Genomic DNA, 24,254 nt, shown 5'->3' on the forward strand with positions numbered 1-24,254 from the left:
ACAGAGAGGAACTGGAGGGGGCAGTGTTGGTCCCCTGGGGATCAGAAGAACCCCTCTCAGAGGAGGAGATATTTACACTGAGTGATGGAGACTAGCTGGCCAGCTGAGATCTAGGGAAGCATGTTCCAGGTGGTGCATCAGCCTGGTGGATTGGAGGGACAGAGCGAGCAGAGCCCAGCGGGTGAGGAGAATGGCCTGGGATGTAAATTGAGGCACAAATACATTTCCCTCTTCTTTCTTCCCTTCCTTAGAAGTGACCCCTGCTGTGCTTTCTAGCAGCCCTGCTGCACCTCCACTCCGCCGTCACAACTCCTCCGTCTCCCAGGCAGACAGTCTCACCTCTCCGAGAAAACTCTGTCCCCTAGATGACCGATTTGGAGGGTAACGCGTTGGGTCCTTTGAGGAATAGCGCCTGTCTGCTCAGAGGCGTGGCAGGAAGGTGTCTCTGAGAAGATGCGCCCAGAGAGTCACTGAGCCAGCCTCTGCAGGGGTGCTCCCCACACCTCCTCTTAAGCCTTTCTCAACACTTCCGCCCGTAGCCGTAATAAAATGTGCACTTGTTGAAATGGCTGAATGCCCAGTTCTTCCACTGAAACGTATATCGATGTAGCGAGGGGGGTGGCAGGGGTGCCAAGAATCCTGTCTCACATTTCATTCTGGCAGTCACCCCATGAGGAAGGTTCTGTTTGGCTGCCTGTCTGACCAGCACCATCTTGATTGTTTTAAGAACACTTCGCCTTCAGTTCCACCGTCGGTTTGTTTTTATTTCCTTGAAGCTCGTTCTTGGAATTGTGGCTCCTGATGTCAGCTTATGTCACGGCGGCCGTCCAGTCGCCATGCAGTTACCTTCTTCCACCTGGTGGGGGTTTCGGTCTCTCAAACCAGCTCAGAGGCTATGGCTCAGAATATTATCTATAACCCTTGAATAAGAACTAAAGATGCTGGACTTAGCTTATAGACGACACTATTTTTGTTTGGTTTTGACTGTTTTCCTTTGTTTCTGCCTTTTCTCCTTTCTTTGATTAAAGTTATTCTTTGGCTAAAGACAAAAGCAAGTGGAGGAAGTGGAGGGAAAGGACCGGCTCCCTTTCATTCTGATACACGTGTGTATTGTGAACTGACCACTGCAATGGCAACATCCATCCCCTCACAGTTACCGTTTTCATCTTGTGACGAGCTCCTTTAAGATCCAGTCTCTCAGCAGCCTTCAAATACACACACAGCAGATTGCAATGAGCTGGAGAGAGCTTACCAGGGGACCAAGGAGCTGCAAAGTATACTACTGCTTAGGAAAAGCAGTGATTTTTTTAAGGAAAAGCCCTTGAAGAGCATTGGTTGGGGGCGAGTGGGGTGGTGGAGGCTGACTTTGTCCCCCGCCCCCGCCCCGCCCCAGGAGATATTTATCAATCTCTGGGAATGATTTTGGTTATCAGGACTAGGGGGCAGGGTGGGGTGTGGCTCCTGGCAGCGGTGGGTGGAGGCCAGGGGTGCTGCTCTACACCCTACAGTACACAAGCCCCACTCCCAAATGTCAACAACGCCGAGACTGAGAAACACTGGTTCCCTTTCAGAGTTTCCTCGCTGAAAACAGCCGTCCCCTACCTTGTTCCCTGCTGTCTCCATGGCAACGGGGCATTTTGTAATGAACTGCTGAATGACTAGATGAAGGCCCAGGCGGTCAAGGGGATGCAGGGGTGCTCTTGAGACCCCATAGTGGCCTAGGTTGTCAGGCCTGAAGGTCTCCAACCAAACTGGGAATAAAAAATAACAATAAACAAAAACGAGCCAATGAATCCGGTGAAGGCTCTGAGTAGTTGCTAGAAAGCAGGCACCCAGGCACGATCATTTTCTATAGACTATTTCAAGAAAGCTTCCCAGAGAGTTTCTGCTGAGGTTCAGCGGTAAGAACCCGACTAAGTATCCAAGAGGACGCTGGTTCGATGCCTGGCCCCGCTCAGCGGGTTAAGAACCCGCCTTGCTGTGGCTGAAGCTCCGATTGGGCCCCTAGCCTGGGAACTTCCATATACTGCCGGTTGGACTCTAAGAAAAAAAAAAGCAAGCTTGCCAGATCCCAGGCCGGCAGCCCACAAACGCCCACTCCCCAAGCATCCTCCCACAACCCGCCCAAACACAAGTTCACAAGTGATGGGCGAACCTCCCCCACAAATGACCCCAAGGCCAACGAAAGGGCCCGGACACCGTGGCAAGACCAGGCAAGCAGTGCCAGAGAAAGAAAACGGGAACGCTGGATCGGGGGTCTTTCTCACTTCCACCGGCGACCTAGTTGCTCGGTGACCACTGCCTGATCTTGTTGCGGGCTCCCTGCCCCGCCGCAGCGTGCGGTACTACAACTCCCAAAAGTCTCTGCGACCATTTTCCTCCTCCCCTCCCTCCCCCTCCTTCCCGCTTCCCTAGAAAATAAGTTGGTGGAACCATTCGCCAGAGCTTTCTAGCCACGAAGTCATCCTTGAATATAAGATTTTTATCATGTTCTTCTTTTTATGGAAAAGGGCACTCTCGTTGTCTCCTCCCCTTTTAAACTACAATACCCAGAAGTCTCTGGCCCTCAGGCTGAAAGTTGCCTTGGAGACAGAGAGAGACGCCGGAAGCCAGAGAATGAGGCGGGGCCAGGGTAAAAGAAGGATTCCGATTGGTGGAGTCGTCATAGCGCTGGCTTTGAAGGACAGGTCAAGGGGTGCGCGTGCGCCGTGCGTTGGCCCAGCGCGCGTTCTCGGTCGGCCGAGTCTGGGGGTCCTCAAGCCCCCCGCGACACGACGCTGTCGCAGGTTGCGCTGGGCAAAGGCGAAGCCTGCGCAAACCAGACGCTCCGGCCGCGTTTCCTTGGCCGGAAGTGCGCGCTCCATAGAAGTGTCCCGGGAGGTAAGTGCGATCCGTAGATTCCCCAGCCCCGGTTTCTGAATCAGCTTACATGTTTCCATGGTAACAGCCCCCCCGCATGTGACATCATAGCTTCCTTTGGGAAAAGATGGGACAGATTTGAAGGGCTTGCGGATAATGAGCCGCTGCCCCCTCCAACGGGCGGCCTACCCTGTACCCCTAGTTTCTTCTGCTTTGGGCCTGTTTCCCCTGCTTTGCGAAGTGACCTTTGGAGCCCCTTCCGCCGCCCTCAGTAGCTCTTGGACCCTGGTCGAGGTACACTAGCGCTGTGCCTCAGTTTCGCCATCCGTAAAAGGAGGAGGATGCTAGAATTTGACTCCTAGAGAAGGTTGCTGTGAGGATTAAAGAGCCTTGAGATGGTGCGCCGCACACAATAGCCACTCAAGTGTTAGCGTCTCTGACTGTCATCGTGATCATTGTTCCCTTGGGTTTTGGACAGGTCCCTCCCCTGCTCTGGGGTCTCATGGTTGACTTGCAAACTGGGTGCTTTGGGGGTTGTGTGTGTGTGTCTTTCTTCAGAGCCTCACCCGTGACATATGAAAGTTCCCAGGCCAGGTGATCTAATAGGAGCTGCAGCTACCAGCCTACACCACAGCCACAGCCACGCCAGATTCCAGCTGCATCTGTGACCTACACTGCAGCTCACGTCAATGCCAAATCCTTAACCCGCTGAGCCTGAGCGAGGCCAGGGATGCAACCTGCGTCCTCATGGTTATGGCTTGAACCTAGCCAGAATCTAGATTGAGACTTGAACCCATCTGCTGGGACTCAAACCCAGCCTAAACCCAGATTGGGACCTGAACCCACAGTTTTTAAATTAGAATCACTTACCCAGTGTCTGGACTTACTGATGTTCAGTTTCTGTATGCCTCCACGCAGAATGAATTCAGCGAGACACAAACTGACAGGCAAGAAATAGATTTATTAAGATAGGATGCCTGTGGAGTTACCATCGTGGCACAAGGGAAACGAATCCGATTGGGAACCATGAGGTGTGGGTTCGATCCCTGGCCTCCCTCAGTGGGTGAAGGACCCGGCGTTGCCCTGAGCTGTGGTGTAGGTCATAGATGTGGCTTGGATCTGGCGTTGCTGTGGCTCTGGCGTAGGCCAGCAGCAACAGCTCCAATTCGAGCCCTGGCCTGGGAACCTCCATATGCCGTGGGTGCAGCCCTAAAAAGCAAAAATTAAAAATTAAAAAAAAAAAAAGACAAGAAGCCTGTGAGAGATCCATGGGGACAGGCAAGGAGGCTTTGCCCTGGGGATTAGATGGGCTACATTTTTATAATCCAGGGGGAGCGGGGAAGGGAAAAGACTGCCTCTTTCCTCTTTCTTCAAATCGTAGCTCCTCCTTGGTGTTCAGTAAGAGTATTTGACCCTGTAAGCTCAAACTAGGACTATCAAGATGCTGATTCAAATCAGCAGAAGGGTGGTCCTTAAACTCCTGCCCTTGGTCTGAACCTGAATGCAGGCCTCCCTCCATCCCCCACCCAATAATGACCTGAGGCATAGCTCTTGCCTCCACTAGTCAAGCAAATCTGCTCGTTCTGATGGCTTTCTTGAACAATTATTATTATTATTATTATTTGTCTTTTTGCCTTTTCTAGGGTCACACCTGGGGCATATGGAGGTTCCCAGGCTAGGGGCTGAATCGGAGCTGTAGCCTCCGGCCTACGCCAGAGCCACAGCAATGTGGGATTCAAGCCGCATCTGCGACCTACACCACAGCTCACAGCAACGCTGGATCCTTAACCCACTGAGCAAGGCCAGGGATCAAACCCACAACCTCATGGTTCCTAGTCAGATTCGTTAACCACTGAGCCACGATGGGAACTCCATCTTGAACAATTATTAACTTACAGTGATCTCCCAAAGTTCCCTAGGTTTCCCTACCTTAATTGTCCCTTATTGGGACTTCTCACCTACCTGTGTAACTATGCTATTCCATGCCTCTCAATAAGACCCTGGAATTCCAGAAGCTTGTCCTTGTCATGGCCACTGCTGGTGACCGTGGTTAGTTCCTAGTCCTTGGCCAGCCCTTCCACCTGTCCTCAGGTAGAAAATGGTGGGGATGGGCTTTTCCAGCTTCTGGTCCAGGCACTGCCCCTGACTTTGCCCGGTGACATGGGACATGCTCTTTGGTCCAAGCTTGCCCTCCATCATCTCCCATCTGTGAACTAACCAAGATGTGCCCAATTGATTTTTTTTTTTTTTTTTTTTTTTACTTTTTAGGGCTGCTCTTGCGGCATATGGAGGTTCCCAGGCAGGAGGTCTAATGGGAGCTACAGTTGCCGGCCTATGTCACAGCCGCAGCAATGACAGATTGGAGCTGCATCTGCTACGTGCACCACAGCTCACGGCAACACCCGATCCTTAACCCACTGAGCAAGGTCGGGGATCAAATCCTCAACCTCATGGTTCCCAGTCAGATTCATTTCCACTGCACCAGGACAGGAATTCCCCAATTGATGTGAATTACACTTTTTTTTCTTTTTTGTTTGCCTCAGTGGCGGTGGCATATGGAAATTCCTAGGCCAGGGATTGAATCCCAGGTGGAGTTCCTTAACCCACTGTGCCAGCCCAGGGATCAGACCCGTATCTCCACAGAGACAAGCCGGATCTTTAACCCACTGTGCCATAGTGGGAATTCAAGGGGTGCCCAACTGAATTTGGAGGTTTCGTTCAGTGCTAACATTGCTGTCAGGACATCTCGTGCCCCCAATGGCCTTGGTACCCCGCACTTTGTGCTGTTAAGCAGCTTTTTCCTCTTTGTCTCAGATGTGGCTTCAACTTCAACAAGGTTGGTTTTTTCCAGTTTTGTACCAAAATCAAGCCAGTTCATATTTCCCTCCCTGGGTCTCTGAAATAGGACTCCAGCTAAGTCAGTGCCCCCATGACCTCTGGAGACATGTGGTCAGGAAGTTATTTTTTCAGTTGCTTTCTCTCTTTTCATTGTGTTTGCTGTTAGGACCATGATGGTCAGGACGGGAAATTTCCCCTTCCACCCCTCTTGAGTTCTTGTGGCTAGACTAATACTAAAATTGACACAAGACAGGAGTTCCTGTCGTGGCGCAGTGGTTAACGAATCTGACTAGGAACCATGAGGTTGTGGGTTCGGTCCCTGGCCTTGCTCAGTGGGTTAACGATCCGGCGTTGCCGTGAGCTGTGGTGTAGGTTGCAGACACGGCTCGGATTCCTCGTGGCTGTGGCTCTGGTGTAGGCCAGTGGCTACAGCTCCGATTCGACCCCTAGCCTAGGAACTTCCATATGCCGCGGGAGTGGCCCAAGAAATAGCAAAAAGACAAAAAAAAAAAAAAAAATAATAATAATAATCAGAGCAGTTCCCTCGCTGCAATCTATTGAAAGTCAGCCCTTGACACAAGGGTTTGTAACGCAAAAACAAAAATATTTAAAAAAGAAGAAAAAAGAAAAAAAAAAAACCCACAAAAATAATCAAAGTGCCATTGAGGCATATTTTGGGGCACCCTGTCCTGGTCCCCAACATGATACTGGCTTTCTATTTGGAGCAGTACAATGATGTTTCATGTTAAAAATAAACTTTGTGAAGTTCCCTTCGTGGCTCAGTGGTTAATGAACCCAACTAGTATTCATGAGGATGCAGGTTCGATCCCTGGCCTCGCTCAGTGGGTTAAGGAGTATTGCTGTGAACTGTGGTGTAGGTTGCAGACATGGCCCTGGTGTGGCATGGCTGTGGCTGTGGCATAGGCTGGCAGCTGTAGCTCCAATTCGACCTGTAGCCTGGGAACGTCTGTATACCAAGGGTGTGGTGTTAAGAAGCAAAATAAGGAGTTCCCCTTGTGGCTCGGTGGTTAACAAACCCGACCAGCATCCATTAGGATGCAGGTTTAATCCCTGGCCTTGGTCAGTGGGTTAAGAATCCGGTGTTGCTGTGAGCTGTGGTATAGGTCGCAGATGCAGCTCGGATCCCTCATTGCTGAGGCTGTGGTGTAGGCTGGCTACAGCTCTGATTGGACCCCTACCCTGGGAAGCTCCATATGCTGCTGGAGTGGCCCTAAAAAGACAAAAAAAAAAAAAAAAGAAGCAAAATAAACAAATAAACTTTGCACATGCAGTGACTCTCAGTCTTGGTTGTATGGACGTCAGAGCTACTTGGGAGCTATTAAAAAAAAAAAAAAAAATCCTATGCCCAACCCCACCTCTGGAAATTCATTCCACTTGTCTTGGCCAGTGCATTGCTTTTATTCCCAGAAGATTCTAATATGAATGAGGGATTGAAAAACACTGACTAGTTAAAGGTCTGTTGTGCTCTAAAATTTATTAGTTTTGCTCACCCCTAAATCCTAAAGGGGTCTTTGCTTGTCCTGCCTTTGGCTTCCTTCCTTCAGTCACGAAGCCCTTCACCTGAACCAGCAGCCCAGGGAGGACTGCATTTACTGACCGCCTAAGGAAGAGTCCTTCGCCTTGCTACTTCTGGCAGGTAGAAGCTGCTGGCATTCCCTGGGGCTAAGGACTGAGTGTTTGTCTGCCCCCACCCCATTCCTATGTCGGAGCTTTAATGGCCAATGGAGCTATTTGGAGGTGGAGGCTTTGGGAGGTAATTAATTGGTTTGGATGAACTTGGCAGTAGAGCCGTCCTGGTGCAATTGTCGCCCTCAAAGGGGGATGAGAGGACCGGAGTTCACTCCCTCTCTGCATCCATGGCTTGTTCTGAGCCACTCCACCCCCTGGAGGCTGGAGAATCCAGTTTTTTTTTTTTTTTTTTTTTGGTCTTTTTAGGGCCACACTGGTGGCATATGGATCCTTAACCTACTGAGCAAAGCCAGGGATCGAACCTGCCTCCTCATGGATACCAGTCAGATTCGTTTTTGCTGAGTCACATTGGAAATGATCCAGTCCATTTTTTTAAGGCTGAGGGCTGAGGCAGGGGGGCGGGGGTCCCTCAGCAGCAAGGAGGTGGAGCCGAGATAAACTTGTTTGGAGCTAAGCCCCGAGGCCTCATCTGGGGAGGGGGTTGGGGGGTGCTCACCCAAGAACAGAAATCCTTTTTTTTTTTTTTTTCCGTTTTAGAAATCCCATGAGACAAATCCCATAGGATAGCACTTTTACGTGGAATCTAAAATATGGCACAAATGAACCTCTCCACAGAGCAGAAGCAGACACAGACACAGACAGAGCCGACTTGTGGCCGCTGAGGGGGAAGGAGTGGGATGCACGGGGAATTTGGGGTTAGTAGATGCAAACTATGACATTGAGAATGGATGCTCAGATCCTGCTGTACAGCGCAGGGAACTCTCCAATCACTTGGGATAGACCATGATGGAAGATAATATAAGAAAAGAAATGCGGGACCCAGTCACTTTGAAACTGGCACAACGTTGTCAATCAACTATGATTTAATTTAAAAAAAAAAAAAAAGGAAAAAAGGGTAAAAAATACCTTGGATAACATGTGCATTTTCAACCTCTCAGCTGGCGCGACTTGGCCGGACACACAAGAGCAGGGATGTTTCTGGAGAGTAAACGCACGAGGCTGCAATGCGGGGCACTCAGTGTGCTGAGCTCCAAGAGGCCTGGAGGCAGGACCCACCGGATGACCCGGAGCCGCTCCTGGGAGAACTGACCAGCGTTCAGGACCGAGGTCACCGAAGTTACGGCGGTGGGAGGAACGCCCTCCCGACGGCGCACACACCTCGGAACGCGGCTGCTGAAGGACCGCGGCATCGGTGTCCGATCCGCGGCAAAAGCTTTGAGCAGCAAGCCGACCTCCTCGACCACCAGAAAATCTCCACGGGGAGGAAGCCGTTCCAGTGCGGCGAGTGCGGGAAAGCCTTCAGCTACCCCTCGGCCCTGAAGGTGCACCAGCGGACGCACACCGGGGAGCGGCCGTTCCCCTGCGCGCAGTGCGGCAAGGCCTTCAGCCACAGCTCGGCGCTGCTCCTGCACCGGCGCGTGCACACGGGCGAGCGGCCCTACGCGTGCGGGGACTGCGGCCGCGCCTTCTCGCAAAGCTCCTCGCTCGTCCTGCACCGGCGCACACACACGGGCGAGCGGCCCTACGACTGCCCCGCGTGCGGGAAGGCCTTCTCGCGCCACTCGGCGCTGGTGGAGCACCGGCGGGTGCACACGGGCGAGCGGCCGTACGCCTGCAGCCTCTGCGGCAGGGCCTTCAGCCAGAGCGCGCACCTGGCGCGCCACCGCAAGGTCCACGTGCAGCCCAAGGCGCACGGGTGCGGGCACTGCGGCAGGGCCTTCCGCTCGCCCGCCGCCCTGCTGCAGCACCGGAGGATCCACACGGGCGAGAGGCCCTTCGGGTGCCCCGAGTGCGGGAAGGCCTTCACCCAGCGTCCCTACCTGGCGCAGCACCTGCGCGTGCACGCGGGCGAGCGGCCCTTCGAGTGCGAGCGCTGCGGGAAGGCCTTCGGCAAGTGCGCGCACCTGGCGCGGCACCGGGAGACGCACGCGTGCGTCCGCGCGCCGGCGGGGAGGGCGCGCGGCGGGGACGCGCCCCAGGGGCGCGCGGACGCCGGCACCTCTGTCGCAGGGCGCCGCAGGCAGCGGCGCCCACCCAACCTCTGCGGGGACTGCGGGAGGGTCTTCAGGTGCAGCGCGGCCTTGGCCCAGCATCGGCGGCTGCAGGCCTGCTGACCCTCGCGGCAAACTGCGGGGCGGGCCTTTCGCCGGCAACTTGGTTCAGCACCTCGGAGACCCCGGGGGGTAGGATTTGGGGCAAGGAGTCAGCAGCGGAGCCTTAACGAGAAGCCGCATTATGCCCCCTTTTTGAAAAAAAATATATTGGAAAGCCTTATTTTGTCAGTCTCCGATTTTCCACGCCTCTTACTTTGGACCTGACCTTGGGGACGTACGTGTATCGGCCATCGGACCCCTCGGCTCCCCCTGGCCGTGCAGGTACCTCCTCTGGGCTTGGAGGGTCAAGCAGGCGAGGGGGCTGCTTAAGGGACGGTCGTCTAGGAGGCTGGGAGAGCAGGGAGCCTGGGGGCCTCTCTGGCTTCTCCCCTGCATGCAGGAAAGTGGCCTTCGAGTCGGCCCAGAGCGCTGTGGGTGTACAGGTGCTGCCCTAGGGCTTGATACAGGGAAAGCCTTGAGTGCTTGTGCCATCCCTCTTATCGTGTTACAGGTAGGAAAACGGAGGCCCAGGCCCTCGGGAGCTGGGATGACCCAGGATGGCGACCCGGGCAGCGGGGCCCAAGGAAGTCTTCTCCTAAGGAGGCAGCTCATGACTCCTGTGCTCCCTACCCAGTGGCATCCTGGTATTTCATCCCCTGGGGCTTGGTTTCTCCCACCCCCTCCCCCGTTTCCCAGACCAAAAAAAAAAAACAAGCATAAAATAATTCAGGCAAGGCTGCTGGTGCAGGGCTCTCCCCTCTGCGTGGCCTCCAGGGCCCCAGGGTCATTGGCAATGAAGTCGCCCGCGGTCCTTTTGAGACAGATTGGGGGCGACCGGGGTGCGGGGGGGTGGTCCATGCCTCCTCCGTCTTTACCCTGCTCTGCGGGGAAGGGCTGGTGTTGGTGGCCACTGCTCCACTGGGGGAGCCAGGAGAAGGAGTCTCTTTGTCTTGTAAACGTCATCACCAGCCTCTGCCGGTTGTCATAGTGATTTTTTTTTTTTTTTTTTTTAAGCTGACCCTGCAGGCTTCTGGATGTTAAGGGGATTGGCCTTCGTCCCTTGGTCCCTGGGAGGGAAACTTGAAGCTTTCGGAATCACACAGGGGCAGGAGGGCCTTGTTATCCCAGGGTGGGCCCCTCGGACCACAGAGCAGGGATGCTGAGAGATGACCCATGGTAGCTTGGGGGCAGGCCTGGTTGTGCTGAAGCCAGAAAGATGATACCGGAATCCGGGGTCTTGCTCACGCAGTCGAAGATTGACCTCTGTGAACACACGGGCAAGCAAGGTCTTTTTTAAAGGAAAGCAAATAGCTCCCAGGGCTGCTGGGAGCGGGGAGAAGAAACCCCCCCCCCCCCATTGTCTATAGGAGTTTTTAATCCCTTAAAGATGGGGGGGACCAACACGGGATCCAGAAAGATGTGGTTTTCTCCCATTGGCCTTGCTCAGTTACCTATATCAGTCCTTGTCCCATAGGAGTCTTAGGGGAGGAAATTTCCCATAAGCCTCATGGATTTTTTTGCCCTTTTCTTTCCATAAACTGAGTCATGGTTTTAGGGATTCGTGTCCATCTGGGCGAGGTACACTCCCTCTAGTAAGCAAGGCCTGTGGGGATGTTACTCCCTGGAGCCCTTAAGCCACAAGTGTTAATCAATAGCCATATCAGAGAATTCGTCGAAGCCCACGCTCCTGCACTGATGAGCCTCAGTGTCAGAGAGACCAACCGCGGTGCTTGGAGGTCGGGGCTTGGAGCCGCCTGATAAACCCAAGCTCTGGGCAGGAGATGCTGTGGGCCCACGATTGAGTTAAATCATTGAGGGGCCCGTGACCCAGTCACCCGTGCCTGCTTGATGACACCCCGGTAAGACCCTGGATGCCCACGGCTTGGGTGAGCTTCCTGGCAGGTGATACACTGCAGCGTGCCAGCGTGCAATGGAAGCTTTGCATCCGGGACTCTCCCAGCCTCCCTTTGGCAGCTCGGAATTTGTATCCTTTCTTTCTTTCTTTTCTTTTCTTTTTCTTTCTTTCTTTCTTTCTTTTTTTTTCTTTTTTTTTTTTTTTTTTTTTTTTTGTCTTTTGTCTTTTTAGGGCTGCACCCGTGGCATATGGAGGTTCCCAGGCTAGGGGTCCAATAGGAGCTACATCTGCCGGCCACGGCCACAGCCACAGCCACAGCCACAGACATGCCAAATCTGAGCCTCGTCTGCAACCTACTCCACAGCTCACGGCAACACCAGATCCTTAACCCACTGAGCGAGGCCAGGGTTCAAACCCACAACCTCGCGGCTCCTAGTCGGAGTCGTTTCTGCTGCGCCTCAGGGGAACTCCCTGTACCCTTTCTAATTAAACAGTATCCCTAAGTCTAGTGCTTTCCAGAGTTGGGAGTCATTCTACAGAGTTATCAAACCTGAGGGAATTGGAGTTCCTGTCGTGGCTCAGCTCCGATTAGATCCCTAGCCTGGGAACCTCCATATGCCACGGGAAGCGGCCCTAGAAGAGGCAAAAAGAAAAAAAAACAAAAAACAAACAAACAAAAAAAACCCCACCAAAAAACAAAACCTGAGGGAAGTGATGGGAATCTCCGAATTTATAGCCAATAAGTGCAGAAGCAAAGGCGGCCCCTGACCCTGGAACTTAGGACTGGTGTCTGAAGTCAGGGCCATCCTGTACCCTTAACCAGTGATGTTTGCCCCATTTAATCTAATTCTTTCAATGCTTTTCTGATTTTATTTCCCCCGCCCATTAGGTCTGATCTAGAATCTGGCTGGTGGTGTTCAGACTGAAGCACTGCCCAACCTCCAGCCCCCAGATTTCATTTGCTAATGGTTCAAGCTGCTTAAAAAGCAAAGCAAGGTGTTCCCGTCGTGGCTCAGTGGTTAACAAACCCGACTAGGAACCATGAGGTTGCGGGTTCGATCCCTGGCCTTGCTCAGTGGGTTAAGGATCTGGCGTTGCCATGAGCTGTGGTGTGGGTCGCAGACATGGCTTGGATCTGACGTTGCTGTGGCTCTGGCGTAGGCTGGTGGCTACAGCTCCAATTGGACCCCTAGCCTGGGAACCTCCATATCCTGCAGGTGCGGCCCTAAAAAGACAACAGAAAAAAAAAGCAAAGCAAGAATGACCACTGATCTGGACCAGGCTTCTGCTTTGTTAAGGCTAACGCCAGCTGCATTTCTCAGAGTGTTTCCTGAACACCAAGCAAAATGCTAGAACCTGGACCTCAGTTGGCTCCACAGTCAACTCAGATGGGCCATCTCTCTTTCTGCCCCTGCTTCCTGATACAGGGCATCCTGGTTAAGTGTTTGTCCTCAGCGTCCTGACCTGGGGCTGTAGCTACCTAGCAACGGGCGGGTGGCCAGTTTCAGGTCCTCTTGTTAAAATGCTGGATGGCCTCTCCTGAGTCAACACACACACAAGGCTGCCACACCCACGGCTCTTAGGACAGGGCCTGGCGCAAGCATTCAGTAACCATCGGTGATTGCTTTAGAACTATGTTTTAATGATGATAAATGCAAAATGGCTGCGACATTGTTGCTTTCAAAAACGATAGAGGTTCTCTGTTTAGGAGTTCCTGCTGTGGCGCAACTAATTGGCATTGTCTCTGGAGCGCATGAAAGCAGGTTCAATCCCTGCCTGGCACAGTGGGTTAAGGATCCGGCATTGCCACAGCTGCAGTGTAGGGTGCAACTGCAGCTCAGATCTGATCCCTGGCCTGGGAACTCCATATGCCATGGGGCAGCCAAAAAAGAGAAAAAAAAGATGTTCTCTGATTGATAGAATTTGTATCAGTGAATGCTACTGTGTACCAAGTACTCCTGTGCCCGAGTATCTAAAATGCTTTTTTTTCTTTTGTCTTTTTAGGGCCGCATCTGCAGCATATGGAGGTTCCCAGGTTAGGGGTCTAATCATAGCTGCAGCCGCTGGCCTACACCAGAGCCACAGCAACAGCAACGTCAGATCTGAGCCACGTCAGCTCACAGCAATGCCGGATCCTTCACCTACTTAGCGAGGCCAGGGATTGAACCTGCAACCTCATGGTTCTTAGTCGGATTTGTTTCCGCTGCGCCACGACGGGAACTCCCCGAGCCTGTAAAATGCTTTTGTTTCTTAACCTTCACCGCGGTGCCATGACTAGTTCCTCTCAACAGCCCCGTGTTCCACCAATTAGAAAATCCATCCTGAGACATGAACCTGTCTGCAGAACAGAGACAGACTCCCAGACCTGGAGAGCAGATTTGTGGCTGCCAAGGGGGATGGGGACGGGCTGGGATGGACGGGGAGTTTGGGGTTAGTAGATGCAAACAAACTGCGACATCGAGAATGGATAAGCAGTGAGATCCTGCTCTACAGCACAGGGAACTTGTGATAAAACATGATAGATGGTAATAGGAGGAGAATGCATGTGTGTATGTGGCCGGGTCACTTTGCGGTACAGCAGAATGTGACAGAACAGTGTAAATCAACTGTAATAAAAATTAAAAAAAAAAGATCAAACCTGGAGTTCCTGTCGTGGCTCAGTGGTTAACAAATCTGACTAGGAACCATGAGGTTGCGGGTTCAATCCCTGGCCTTGCTCAGTGGGTTCAGGATCCAGCGTTGCTGTGAGCTGTGGTGTAGGCTGCAGACGCGGCTCGGATCCCACATTGCTGTGGCTCTGGCGTAGGCTTGGCAGTTATAGCTCTGATTAGACCCTTAGCCTGGAAATCTCCATATGCTGAGGGTGAGGCCCTAGAAAAGGCAAAAAGACAAAAAAAAAAAAAAAAAAAATCAAACCTGAAGCAGGCTGCCTCACTTGGCCAGGGGTACGGAGCAGGTAACGAGACTCAGCATGTCCCCTTGAGGTCGAAACCCACTGCCAGCCACCTATGTGGTACCTTTAGTATTAGCGTGATTACATAGCAATGTCCAAGAGGGGTTTATACTAAGAAACAGACTTTGTTTTGGCCTTTCTCCCCATTCCGGACACAGGGCTCCCGCAATCCTCGGAATTCCCTACGTGGTGAGAATGACAAAGACGCCTTTGCTGTGTTAATGAGACGGCTCTGGGTTTGCACCTAAGGATGCGGGCTGGTTGCCTGGGAGACAGCCTTGTGATGGAGATTGGCAATGGCCGGTGATGGAATCGAGCTTGCAGAGGTTCTAAACACCCAGGTGGCCGGGCTTCTGAGAGCTTCCAGGTGGGCAAACAGGCGGAGGTCTGGGGAGATGCAGCAGGAGAGAGCGAGGATGCGCCAGGCCCTTTGCCCTCACCTCGTCCTCGGCTTCGCTTCCAGCAGGCCGTTCCAGACTTAGATCCTGTCGTCATAACCCGGTGGTCTGGTAAGTAGGATGGCCCTCTGAGTTTTGTGAGCCAGTCCAACAAATTTGAGCCCAAGGAGGGGGTCATTAGACCACAAATCCGTGCCGGCGGGTTAGAAGCATAGCTGACAGCCTGGGCCTGCATTTGGCGTCTGACCCAGAGGGAGCCGCCTGTGAGCCCTTGACCTGTGGGACCTGACACTGTCTCCGGGCAGCTTGTGTCCGAATGGAGTTGAGTTGTGGGACAGCCACCTGGTGTCAGAGGGTTGCTTGGTGGTGTGTGAAAAAAACACACATTGTCATTGGTGTCTCAAGTGGAATGTGTAACCCCTCTCTGGATTCCTGGCTCCCGTGCCTCTGGGAAAGGTGCCCTTTCTTTTTGACTCTGAGCAAGATCAGGATGGTCCACGCACCTGCGAGCGGACCTCCGCGGTGTGGGGAGGTCTGGTGGTGAAACGTGGCTCCACTCGCTGCCTTCCCAAGGCCTTCCCACGCCTGCCCTGTGCCCTGCATCCTGCAGGGCAAGGGGCTTCCCCTGAAGCATCCCGCTTTCATGGGCGGGAGCCAGCCTGCGTCATAACTCGTTACTGTTTCATGCAAATTAAAATCGAAAATGTCCTCAGGCTGGATTTCCCTGGTGGCCTAGAAGGGAAGGGCCTGGCATGGTCACCGCTGTGGCTGATGTCACAGCTGTGGCTCGTGTTCAATCCCTGGCCTGGGAACTTCCGCGTGCCTCGGGCGAGGCCAAAAAAAAAAAAAAAGTTCTCAGGCTTTTGGTGTTTAAATGGTGGCTCCCTGACCAGCACCTTCTGGGAAAAGTGCAAATTCCCAGGTGCCCACTCCAGACCCACAGACCAGAAACACGGAGAGGGAGTCCAGCGCTCGTGGGTTTAAGCGGCCCTTCAGGTGATTCTGATGCGCTCAAGTTTGAAAACGGTGTGGGGAAGGGATAAAGTGAGGATGCTTAGGAAACCTGGCTGTTCCTGACATCCTTTATTGGGGTCGGGGAGGGGCATCAAGACTTTTCTTTGTGGTTTCTTGTTATGCAATCCATCCCCCTGCCACTTACAAAGTCAATACTCACACGGTGGAGTGGAAAGATGCCTTTCATCAGAGTGCCAGCAATCCGGGGAGATGGTGGGCTCAGCGGCCCCCCAAACACCTCCACAGGTTCTGCTCGGCCATGAGAGCATTTAAAGAGAAACAGGGGTGTCTTCTCAGGTAATCACAGGGGGAGAGTCCGAGCTGTCGCCATCCCCTGCCGTGTGCAGGCTCGAGGACCCTTTGTGATCTCTCCTTAGAGGCTGCCTTGTTCAGAGCTTGGTCCCGAGGTTATGGAAGCGGAGGCTGGGGAAGAGCGCTGGCCATGTGTTATTTACTTATTTTTCATTTCTACGTCTTTGCTCCACGGAAAGAACCAGCAAATTAGACATGGTGTTGTGTGACCAAAGATCTGAAGGGTGTGTTCGGGCCGGGGATGAGCAGGGAGCAGGGATGTGCTTGGTTTAAGGTTAGTGACAAGACAAGGGGGTGCCTCCTGCAGAGAGCTCTTTGCTGCAAAAGGCTTTTTCCTGCCCATAGCTGCTTATATTCTGACCAGGGAAGGAATGCTAGGCACGCGTGAGAAGGTCAAGATTCTTAGTCCTTTAAGGCTCATAAAAACCCAGTCATTGCTAAATTATGGCAAGGTCTAGTCTTTGCCAGTTGCAGAGCTTCAAAGCAACCTATAGCATTTTCTTAATCATGGACTCATCATGGTTGGGGTGGGGGTGGGGGTCTCTGTCTGGGACAGTGGGCTTCAGTCAGTCCCAGGTGGTGATGGGATCATTAAAAAAAAAAAAAGAGTTCCCGTCGTGGCGCAGTGGTTAACGAATCCGACTAGGAACCATGAGGTTGCGGGTCCCTGCCCTTGCTTAGTGGGTTAAGGATCCGGCGTTGCCGTGAGCTGTGGTGTACGTTGCAGTCGTGGCTCGGATCCTGCATTACTGTGGCTCTGGCGTAGGCTGGTGGCTACAGCTCCGATTTGACCCCTAGCCTGGGAACCTCCATATGCCGCGGGAGCGGCCAAGAAATAGCAAAAAGACAAATAAATAAATAAATAAGAAATGGTAAATCTGTGATAGGATGGCGGTGTTAGTGCCGTGGTGGTGATAATATTGCAATATAAAATCAAATCTACGCATTGTACCTGCTAAGCCATGCAGGGTTATATGTCAGCTCTATCGCAATAGAGCTGGGGGGAAAAAAAGCCCACCGGGAGGTGCAGCCCAGGTTGAGAGCCATTTCAGTCCAGAAGTACCTCCTTCTTCGTCCTCCCACTCAGAGTACCTGCCCTGCTGCCAGGCTGCCAGCCACACCTGGCAGACACCTTTGGGATGCTGTGGAGTTGGCGGGGGTCAGAAAGACAAAGGAATGGGCAACCATGAGGATGTGAGAAGTGCTGGGAGGAGGAGAAGTACAGGATCCCCGGGGATCCCCAGCGAGGAAGGACTTCCTTCTTCCAAGCTGGGGGAGGGGAGGCAGAGCAGGGGGGGCCGTGGTCCCCCAGGGACGACTTCCGGGCAGGGGGAAGCACGGGGAGAGAGGGATGGGGTGAAGGTGGATGAGGAGGGCACATTACTTCTGCCCGCTTCCCATGGCCCAGAACACCAGCTGCAAGGGAGGCCCAGAAGGGTGGCCTTGACCAGGCTGCCCTCAGACCAGCGGAAACTGAGTTCCAAGCCCGGCGTCAGAGAGACCCTGACTACGCAGCAGAAATTCTGCCAACTTGCGACACCATCTCATGGCATCCTTCCCTCTACGGAAGATGCTTATAAATGCGGACACTGGGTCATGGTCTCTGAGCCTCGGTTCCCGCCGCTGGCGTGTAGGAGGCATCACTGCTTCTGTGCACTTATGGGATTTAAGGAGGTAACACGTGTTGCCAGTCGCTCTGTTGAGAGCACCTGGCCGGTAGGAGTGACTCGCGCGCCACCTTGTGGTTGTAAGCACGCCGCCTTGGCGCCACCTCGTGGCCACATGTAGCAATTGCTCGTGCTGAGCGCCCCCATGCTGCTTGTCTCGGTTCTCAGACTCTGCTCCCTTGGCAGGCCAGGCAGATGGTGCAAGGGTGGGAGGCTGGCTGAGCGGGAGACCCAGGAGGCGATGGGGACTGTTGCACCCTGGGAAGCCATCCCAGATCTCCAGCAGAGTGTTGCCAGGTAGTGGTGCAGACCTGGAATTAATTCCCCTCAACTGTGACCCCCCACCAAGAAATTGCAACACGTGTGGAAAGCATCTCCAGCTTTAGAGATGGGAACTAATCAAAACTTTTTTGTGGGAGTTCCCTTGGTGGCTTAGGGTTAAGCAACCCAACCAGTATTCATGAGGACACGGGTTCCATCCTTGACTCACTCAGTGGCTAAAGGATCCTGAGACGCCCTGGGCTGTGGTGTAGGTTGAGGACGCGGCTCCAATCCCGTGTTGCTGTTTCCGTGGAGTAGGTCGGAGGCTATGGCTCCGATTGGACCCCTAGCCTGGGAACCCCCATATGCTGCGGGTGCAGCCCTAAAAAGAAAGACAAAAAAACCAACTTGTTTTGTGAGCACTGTGCGGGCCCACCCCTTTGTGATGCCTTATAATATGGCCTTGGAGTATTTCAAAATCTTTCCCTCGCCTTCTGGATGGTTAATTTTCTGGGTAAACTTGACTGGATCAAGGAGTGCCCAGATATTTGTTTCTGGGAGTGTCAGTGAGGGTGTTTCTGGAAGAATGAGCATCTGAGTCCGCAGACTGGGTAGAGCTGATGGCCCTCCCCAGTGTGGGTGGGCATTACCCACATCCACTGAGGACCTGGACAGAACAAAAGGGTGGGGCAGGGAAATCCTCTCTCTGCCTGGCTGTCAAGGTGGGATGTTGGTCTTTTCCTGCCCTTGGACTGGAACTTGCACTACTGGCTTTCCTGGTTCTCCAGCCAGCAGACAGCAGACTGCAGGACCTCTCAGCCAATCATTACAAGAAAATTCTTCATAATAAATATACATGCATGTATGTATGCATGACCTATCTCTGATTGGTTCTGTTTCTCTGGAGAACCTTGGCTAATACAGTGACATTTTATTAAGTGCCTCTTATGGGCCCATACTTTACCTGCCTTATTTGGGGGAGACAGGCTCAGAGAGGTTGTGTGCCTTCCCCAAGGTCACACCGCTTTATTTTTTTCTTCTAATTTTATTGAAGTATAGTTGATCTATAATGTGTTCATTTCTGCTGTTTGGCAAAGCGATTCAGTTCTATATATTCTTTTTTTTTAAAAGCAATCTTTTTCATTATGGTTTCATCACAGGATATTGAATATATTTCCCTGTGCTACACAGTAGGACCTTGTTGTTTAACCATCCTGTATATAATAGTTTGCATTTTCTAATCCCAAACTCCTCATCCATCTCGCTTTCTCCTTCCACCCCTTTGGCAACCACACGTCTGTTCTCCATGTCAATGAGCCTGTGTCTGTTCTATAGACAGGTTCATTTGTACCATATTTTAGATTCCACATAGAAGTGATGTCATATGGTATTTGTCTTTCTCTTTCTGACTTTCTTCACTTAGTATGAGAAACTCTAGTTCCATCCATGTTGCTGCAAATGGCATTATTTCGTTCTTTTTTATGGCTGAGTAGTATTCCATTGTGTATATGTACCATATCTTCTTTGTTCATTCATCTGTTGATGGACATTTAAGTTGTTTCCATGTCTTGGCTATTGTGAATAGTGTTGCAGTGAGCATAGGGGTACATGTATCTTTTTGAATTGTAGTAGTTTTGTCTGGATATATGCCCAGGAGTGGGATTGCTGGGTCATAGGGTAGTTCTACATTTAGTTTTCTGAGGAACCTCCATACTCTTCTCCATGGTGGTTGTACCAATTTACATTCCTACCAACAGTGCAGGAGGGTTCCCTTTTCGCCACACCCTCTCCAACTTTTGTTATTTGTGGACTTATTCATGATGGCCATTCTGACTGGTGCGAGGTGGTACCTCATTGCAGTTTTGTTTTGCATTTCTCTAAGAATTCATAACATTGGGCATCTTTTCATGAGCCTGTTGGCCATTCGTATGTCTTATTTGGAGAAATGTCTATTTAGATCTTCTGCCCTTTTTTTTTTTTTTTTTTTTTTTGTCTTTTTTAGGGCTGCACCTGTGGCACATGGAGGTTCCCAGGCTAGGAGTTGAATCAGAGCCACAGCAGCCAGCCCTGTGCCTCAGCCACAACAACGCAGGATCTGAGCCTTGTCTGCAACCTACACAACAGCTCACGGCAATGCCGGATCCTTAACGCACTGAGCGAAGCCAAGGATTGAACCTGTGTCCTCATGGATCCTTGTCAGATTGGTTTCTACTGAGCCATGACAGGAACTCCTTCTGCCCAGTTTTGATTGGGCTTTTTTTTTTTTTTTTCATTGAACCGCATGAGCTGTTGGTATATGTTGGAGATTCATCCCTTGTTGGTCACATCATTTGCAAATACTTTCTCCTGTTCTGCAGGTTGTCCAGGTCACACAGCTTTAGATGGTTTTTATCTTCCCATTCACCGTGGGCCACACTTACCATACTTATTTTTCCTTTATGTGTAATGTGTCTGGATATTTGAGTTTTCTTTCTCTTTTTTTGCTTTTTAGGGCCGCACTCGCAGCATGTGGAGGTGCCCAGGCTAGGGGTCAATCAGAGCTGTAGCTGCCAGCCCTCACCACAGTTCATGGCAACGCCAGACCCCTAACCCATGGAATGGGGCCAGGAATCGAACCAGACACTTCGTGGTGCCTAGTCGGATTCGTTCCAGCTGTGCCACGACAGGAACTCTGAGTTTTCCACCTCCAATATACAGACGTTAAACACACAGTTACACACTAGTTTCGAATTTAGGGCCTGAAAGTGACTATGAATAAGACTAGAACCAGTCTCCTCATTTGACAAATGAAGACACTGAATTCTACCAGAGTTATTCAGGCAAAATCCCATAGCTAGTTGTTTCAAGAAAAAGATGTTAAGTATTGGGAAGAATGTATAAAAAGTACCTATGGAGGAGTTCCCGTGGTGGCGCAGTGGTTAACGAATCTGACTGGGAACCATGAGGTTGCAGGTTCAATCCCTGCCCTTGCTCAGTGGGTTAACAATCCGGCGTTGCCGTGAGCTGTGGTGTAGGTCGCAGACGCGGCTCGGATCCTGTGCTGCTGTGGCTCTGGCGTAGGCCAGCGGCTATAGCTGCGATTCAACCCCTAGCCTGGGAACCTCCATATGCCGCAGGAGCGGCCCAAGAAATGGCAAAAAGACAAAAAGACAAAAAAAAAAAAAGTACCTATGGAATCTAGATGAGCTTGGGAAAAAATACATCGATGCCTCTGGATAGAGGAGGCAAGCATTGGGAAGGGGGGTGCATTGTGATGAAATGAGGCTGGGGGTATCAGGGAAGTGGGGGGGCGCTGAAAGGGCTGAATGTGGTAGTATTGGGGGTCCCCAAGCCCTCCCCCAGGCTTGATGATTCTCCAGGAAGACTGGACTCAGCCTAGAGCCAGCCTCCTGGCTGTGGTTCACTTCTGCCAAGGATACAGGGCGCAATCAGCAATAGTCAAGTCACGTGGGCGGAGGTCTGCATAGAAGCAGCCCCAGCTTCCAAGGCTTCTCCCTGTGGACTGGGCACACTCAGGGCCTCCCGGGACCAACTGTGACAGCACCTGTGGTGAAATAGCAGCTCACGTTTCATAGCAGGACAAGAAAATTGAAACATACACTTGTTCTCCACTCTCCTGCCTCTCCTCGTGCATATGCATGAACCAGACTTCCTTAGGAGATAACCTTCCTTCTTAATTGTTAAAAAAACCTTAAAAAAAATTTTTTTTTTTGTTTTTTTAGGGCTGCACCCATAGCATACGGAGATTCCCAGGCTAGGGATCGAATCAGAGCTGTGGCCATCAGCCTACGCTAGAGCCACAGCAACGTGGGATCTGAGCTGCGTCTGCGACCTACACCACAGCTCATGGCAACACCAGATCCTTAACCCCCTGAGTGAGGCCAGGGATTGAACTTGTGTCTTCATGGATACCAGTGGGATCCGTTTCCTCTGAGCCATGACGGGAACTCCTAACCTCCCTTCTTAATCGCATAAAGGGTCACAACTCCTTAGGAGTTAAACGTCCTTCTTAATCTTATAAGCGGCCACCGTGACTCCTGACCCACTGTGACTCCCAATCTGAGTTCACTTCTTGGTGGGTGTCAAACCAAAAGACCCCACCAGCCAAAAGAGCAGGAGAAGGAAGGATTTATTACTCGCAGCAAGTAAGGAGGACACCGGCAATCTTTGCCAAAGCAGTGTCTTCCCACCAGCAAAACTGGAGAAGATTTAAGCTAAGGGTCCATGCGTATCCATGAGGGGCTTGAGCAGAGGGGAATCCAGCCCAGAATCGTGGCCAAGTTTGCATCTGAGTTGGAGTGGATTGAAGTCAGCAGGGTTGGGAAGAGGCCACACCATCTCTTTAATTCCAGTTGACCTGGTGGCCAAGCCCTCGAGGGGGGCTCAAATTCTGCAAAAACAGCTCAAGAATGTGCTGCAGGCTGGTGTGGAAATAGAAGCAGGAGTCTTCCCAGCTGACTGATGACCTTTGCTATGGCAACTTCTTTGCCAGAAGACAGTTTGTTCCTGGGTTCTTTGTCCCCTCAAGATGGTGAATTACTGAGATCCGTTCACAGATGGGCACCGGGTCCAGGCTCAGGTCACAGAGCGGCCTTGGCCAATGACGACCTCTCTGTGTCCAGCAAGCCTTGTTCCCTTTCTCCCTGTGCCCCTCCCCTCTCAGCTTAGACCACTGCTCAATTTGCACAGGGACGTGAGGGCCTGGATTGTGTGCACTGCCAGTGTGTCATTTGATAATAACCCTTTGTCTCAAAAATTTGTATAACTGAGCCTTGACCTGTAACAGGTGGCACAGTCCTCAGAGCTGAAAGGCTGTCTCCTGGGGTATTATCCTCAGGTTGGCGAGAATTCAGTTTTCCATTTCTTTCTTAGGTTGACTAGTGATTAATTTTTTCATGGACATCTGTGAAATGTTCACCAGGGAACCTCATTAAAGACTTAGTGCCAGGAGTGCCCATCATGGCTCAGGGGTAATGAACCTGACTAGCATCTATCCATGAGGATGTGGGTTCGATCCCCGACCCTGCTCCGTGGGTTAAGGATCCAGCATGGCCGTGAGCTGTGGTGCAGTGCACAGATTTGGCTTGGATCTGGCATTGTTGTGGCTGTGGTGTAAGCCAGTGGCTACAACTCCAATTCGACCCCTAGCAGGGGAACTTCCATATGCCTCAGGTGCAGCCCTAAAAAGACCAAAAAAAAAAAAAAGTAAAAAAAATTAAAAAATATAAAGACATACTGCCAAAGGTTCTGATTGCAGGCTGGTCACAAAGGCACCCTCTGCCTGGCACCTGCCAAGATCCCAGACTCCCAGAAGGAAAGCAGGCATTCAGGATCAACCACACTGTCGGTACAAAACAGCATAGGCAGCATGAGTTTCTCTAGTCAGTTGGTGATGGGAGCCCCCCAAAGCCAAGCTCCCAGATCAGCCAAGGCCCAGACCTGCAAGGAGGCCAGGTGAGCTGGGCTTTCCTTGAGGGCAGAGGATATGGTGTGAGGGTTGGCTGTGCAACTGGAGTTTTGCAGAGTTGCATCTGTAAAAAAGAAACAAGAGTTCCCTGGTAGCTCAGCAGGTTAAAGATCTGGCATTGTCACTGCTGTGATGGAGGTTCGATCCCTGACCTGGGAACTTCCGCATGCTATGGGTATGGCTGATAAAGTAAAATATGACTTTATTTCAAGAAGAAACAGCTGGAAAAAACCTACATGATCACGTCTATAGATGCAAAAAAAAAACACTGAACCCAATTCATCATCATCTATTTATGACAAAATACTATCAGAAACCTCTAAGTAGAAAGAAGCCTCTGTAACCTAATAAAAGCTAAAACCTAATGGTTTTTACCCCAAAAGCCCACAATCACTCTTATTATTCAGCAGTCTGGAAGTCCTAGCTGGGTCTTCTTGTGGATTTTGTTTCGTAAACCTTCCTCGCAACTCCATCCCTTCCCTGAAAGAATGTGTGTGTGTGTGTGTGTGTGTGTGTGTGTGTGTGTGTGTGTGTACTTGTGAATACACATGTCTATATGTAAATATATGTATTTATATAACTGAACCACTTTGCCATACAGCTGAGATTAACACATGATAAATCAATTATACTTCAGTTTAAAAAGAGAGAGAGACGTTCCCGCTGTGGCTCAGCAGTAACAAACCCAACTAGGATCCCTGAGGATGTGGGTTCCATCCCTGGCCTCGCTCAGTGGGTGAAGGATCGGGTGTTGCCGTGAGCTGTGGGGTAGCTCACAGATGTGGCTCAGATCTGGTGTGGCTATGACTGTGGATGTGGCTGGCAGC

The 24,254-nt window shown here is 51.6% G+C and overlaps 2 protein-coding genes across 8 annotated transcripts in view; both read left to right on the plus strand.

Annotated features, from left to right (window-relative positions):
- The window catches only part of EDDM13 (epididymal protein 13), a 28,217-nt gene extending 27,651 nt beyond the window's left edge, over positions 1-566 (plus strand). For all 7 annotated transcript variants that reach the window (XM_084962269.1, XM_084962272.1, XM_084962270.1 and 4 more), the window contains one exon: positions 252-566. In XM_084962269.1, the coding sequence (XP_084818395.1) occupies positions 252-276 (25 nt within the window). In that variant the 3' untranslated portion in view covers positions 277-566. The remainder of the gene's footprint in view (positions 1-251) is intronic.
- Positions 567-2,692: 2,126 nt separating this feature from the next.
- LOC100620869 (uncharacterized) lies at positions 2,693-9,681 on the plus strand. The gene is made up of 2 exons (XM_003356078.5): positions 2,693-2,880; positions 8,346-9,681. Exon 2 carries the CDS (start codon positions 8,412-8,414, stop codon positions 9,519-9,521), a length of 1,110 nt encoding a protein of 369 aa, XP_003356126.1. The 5' UTR covers positions 2,693-2,880; positions 8,346-8,411; the 3' UTR covers positions 9,522-9,681.
- The last annotated feature ends 14,573 nt before the right edge of the window (positions 9,682-24,254 follow it).

Source organism: Sus scrofa, chromosome 6, assembly GCF_054392235.1.
Source record: "Sus scrofa isolate SSC_HxYL_T2T_F1_AM1 chromosome 6, Sscrofa_HxYL_maternal_Yorkshire_Landrace_v2.0, whole genome shotgun sequence".
Lineage (NCBI taxonomy): Eukaryota > Metazoa > Chordata > Mammalia > Artiodactyla > Suidae > Sus > Sus scrofa.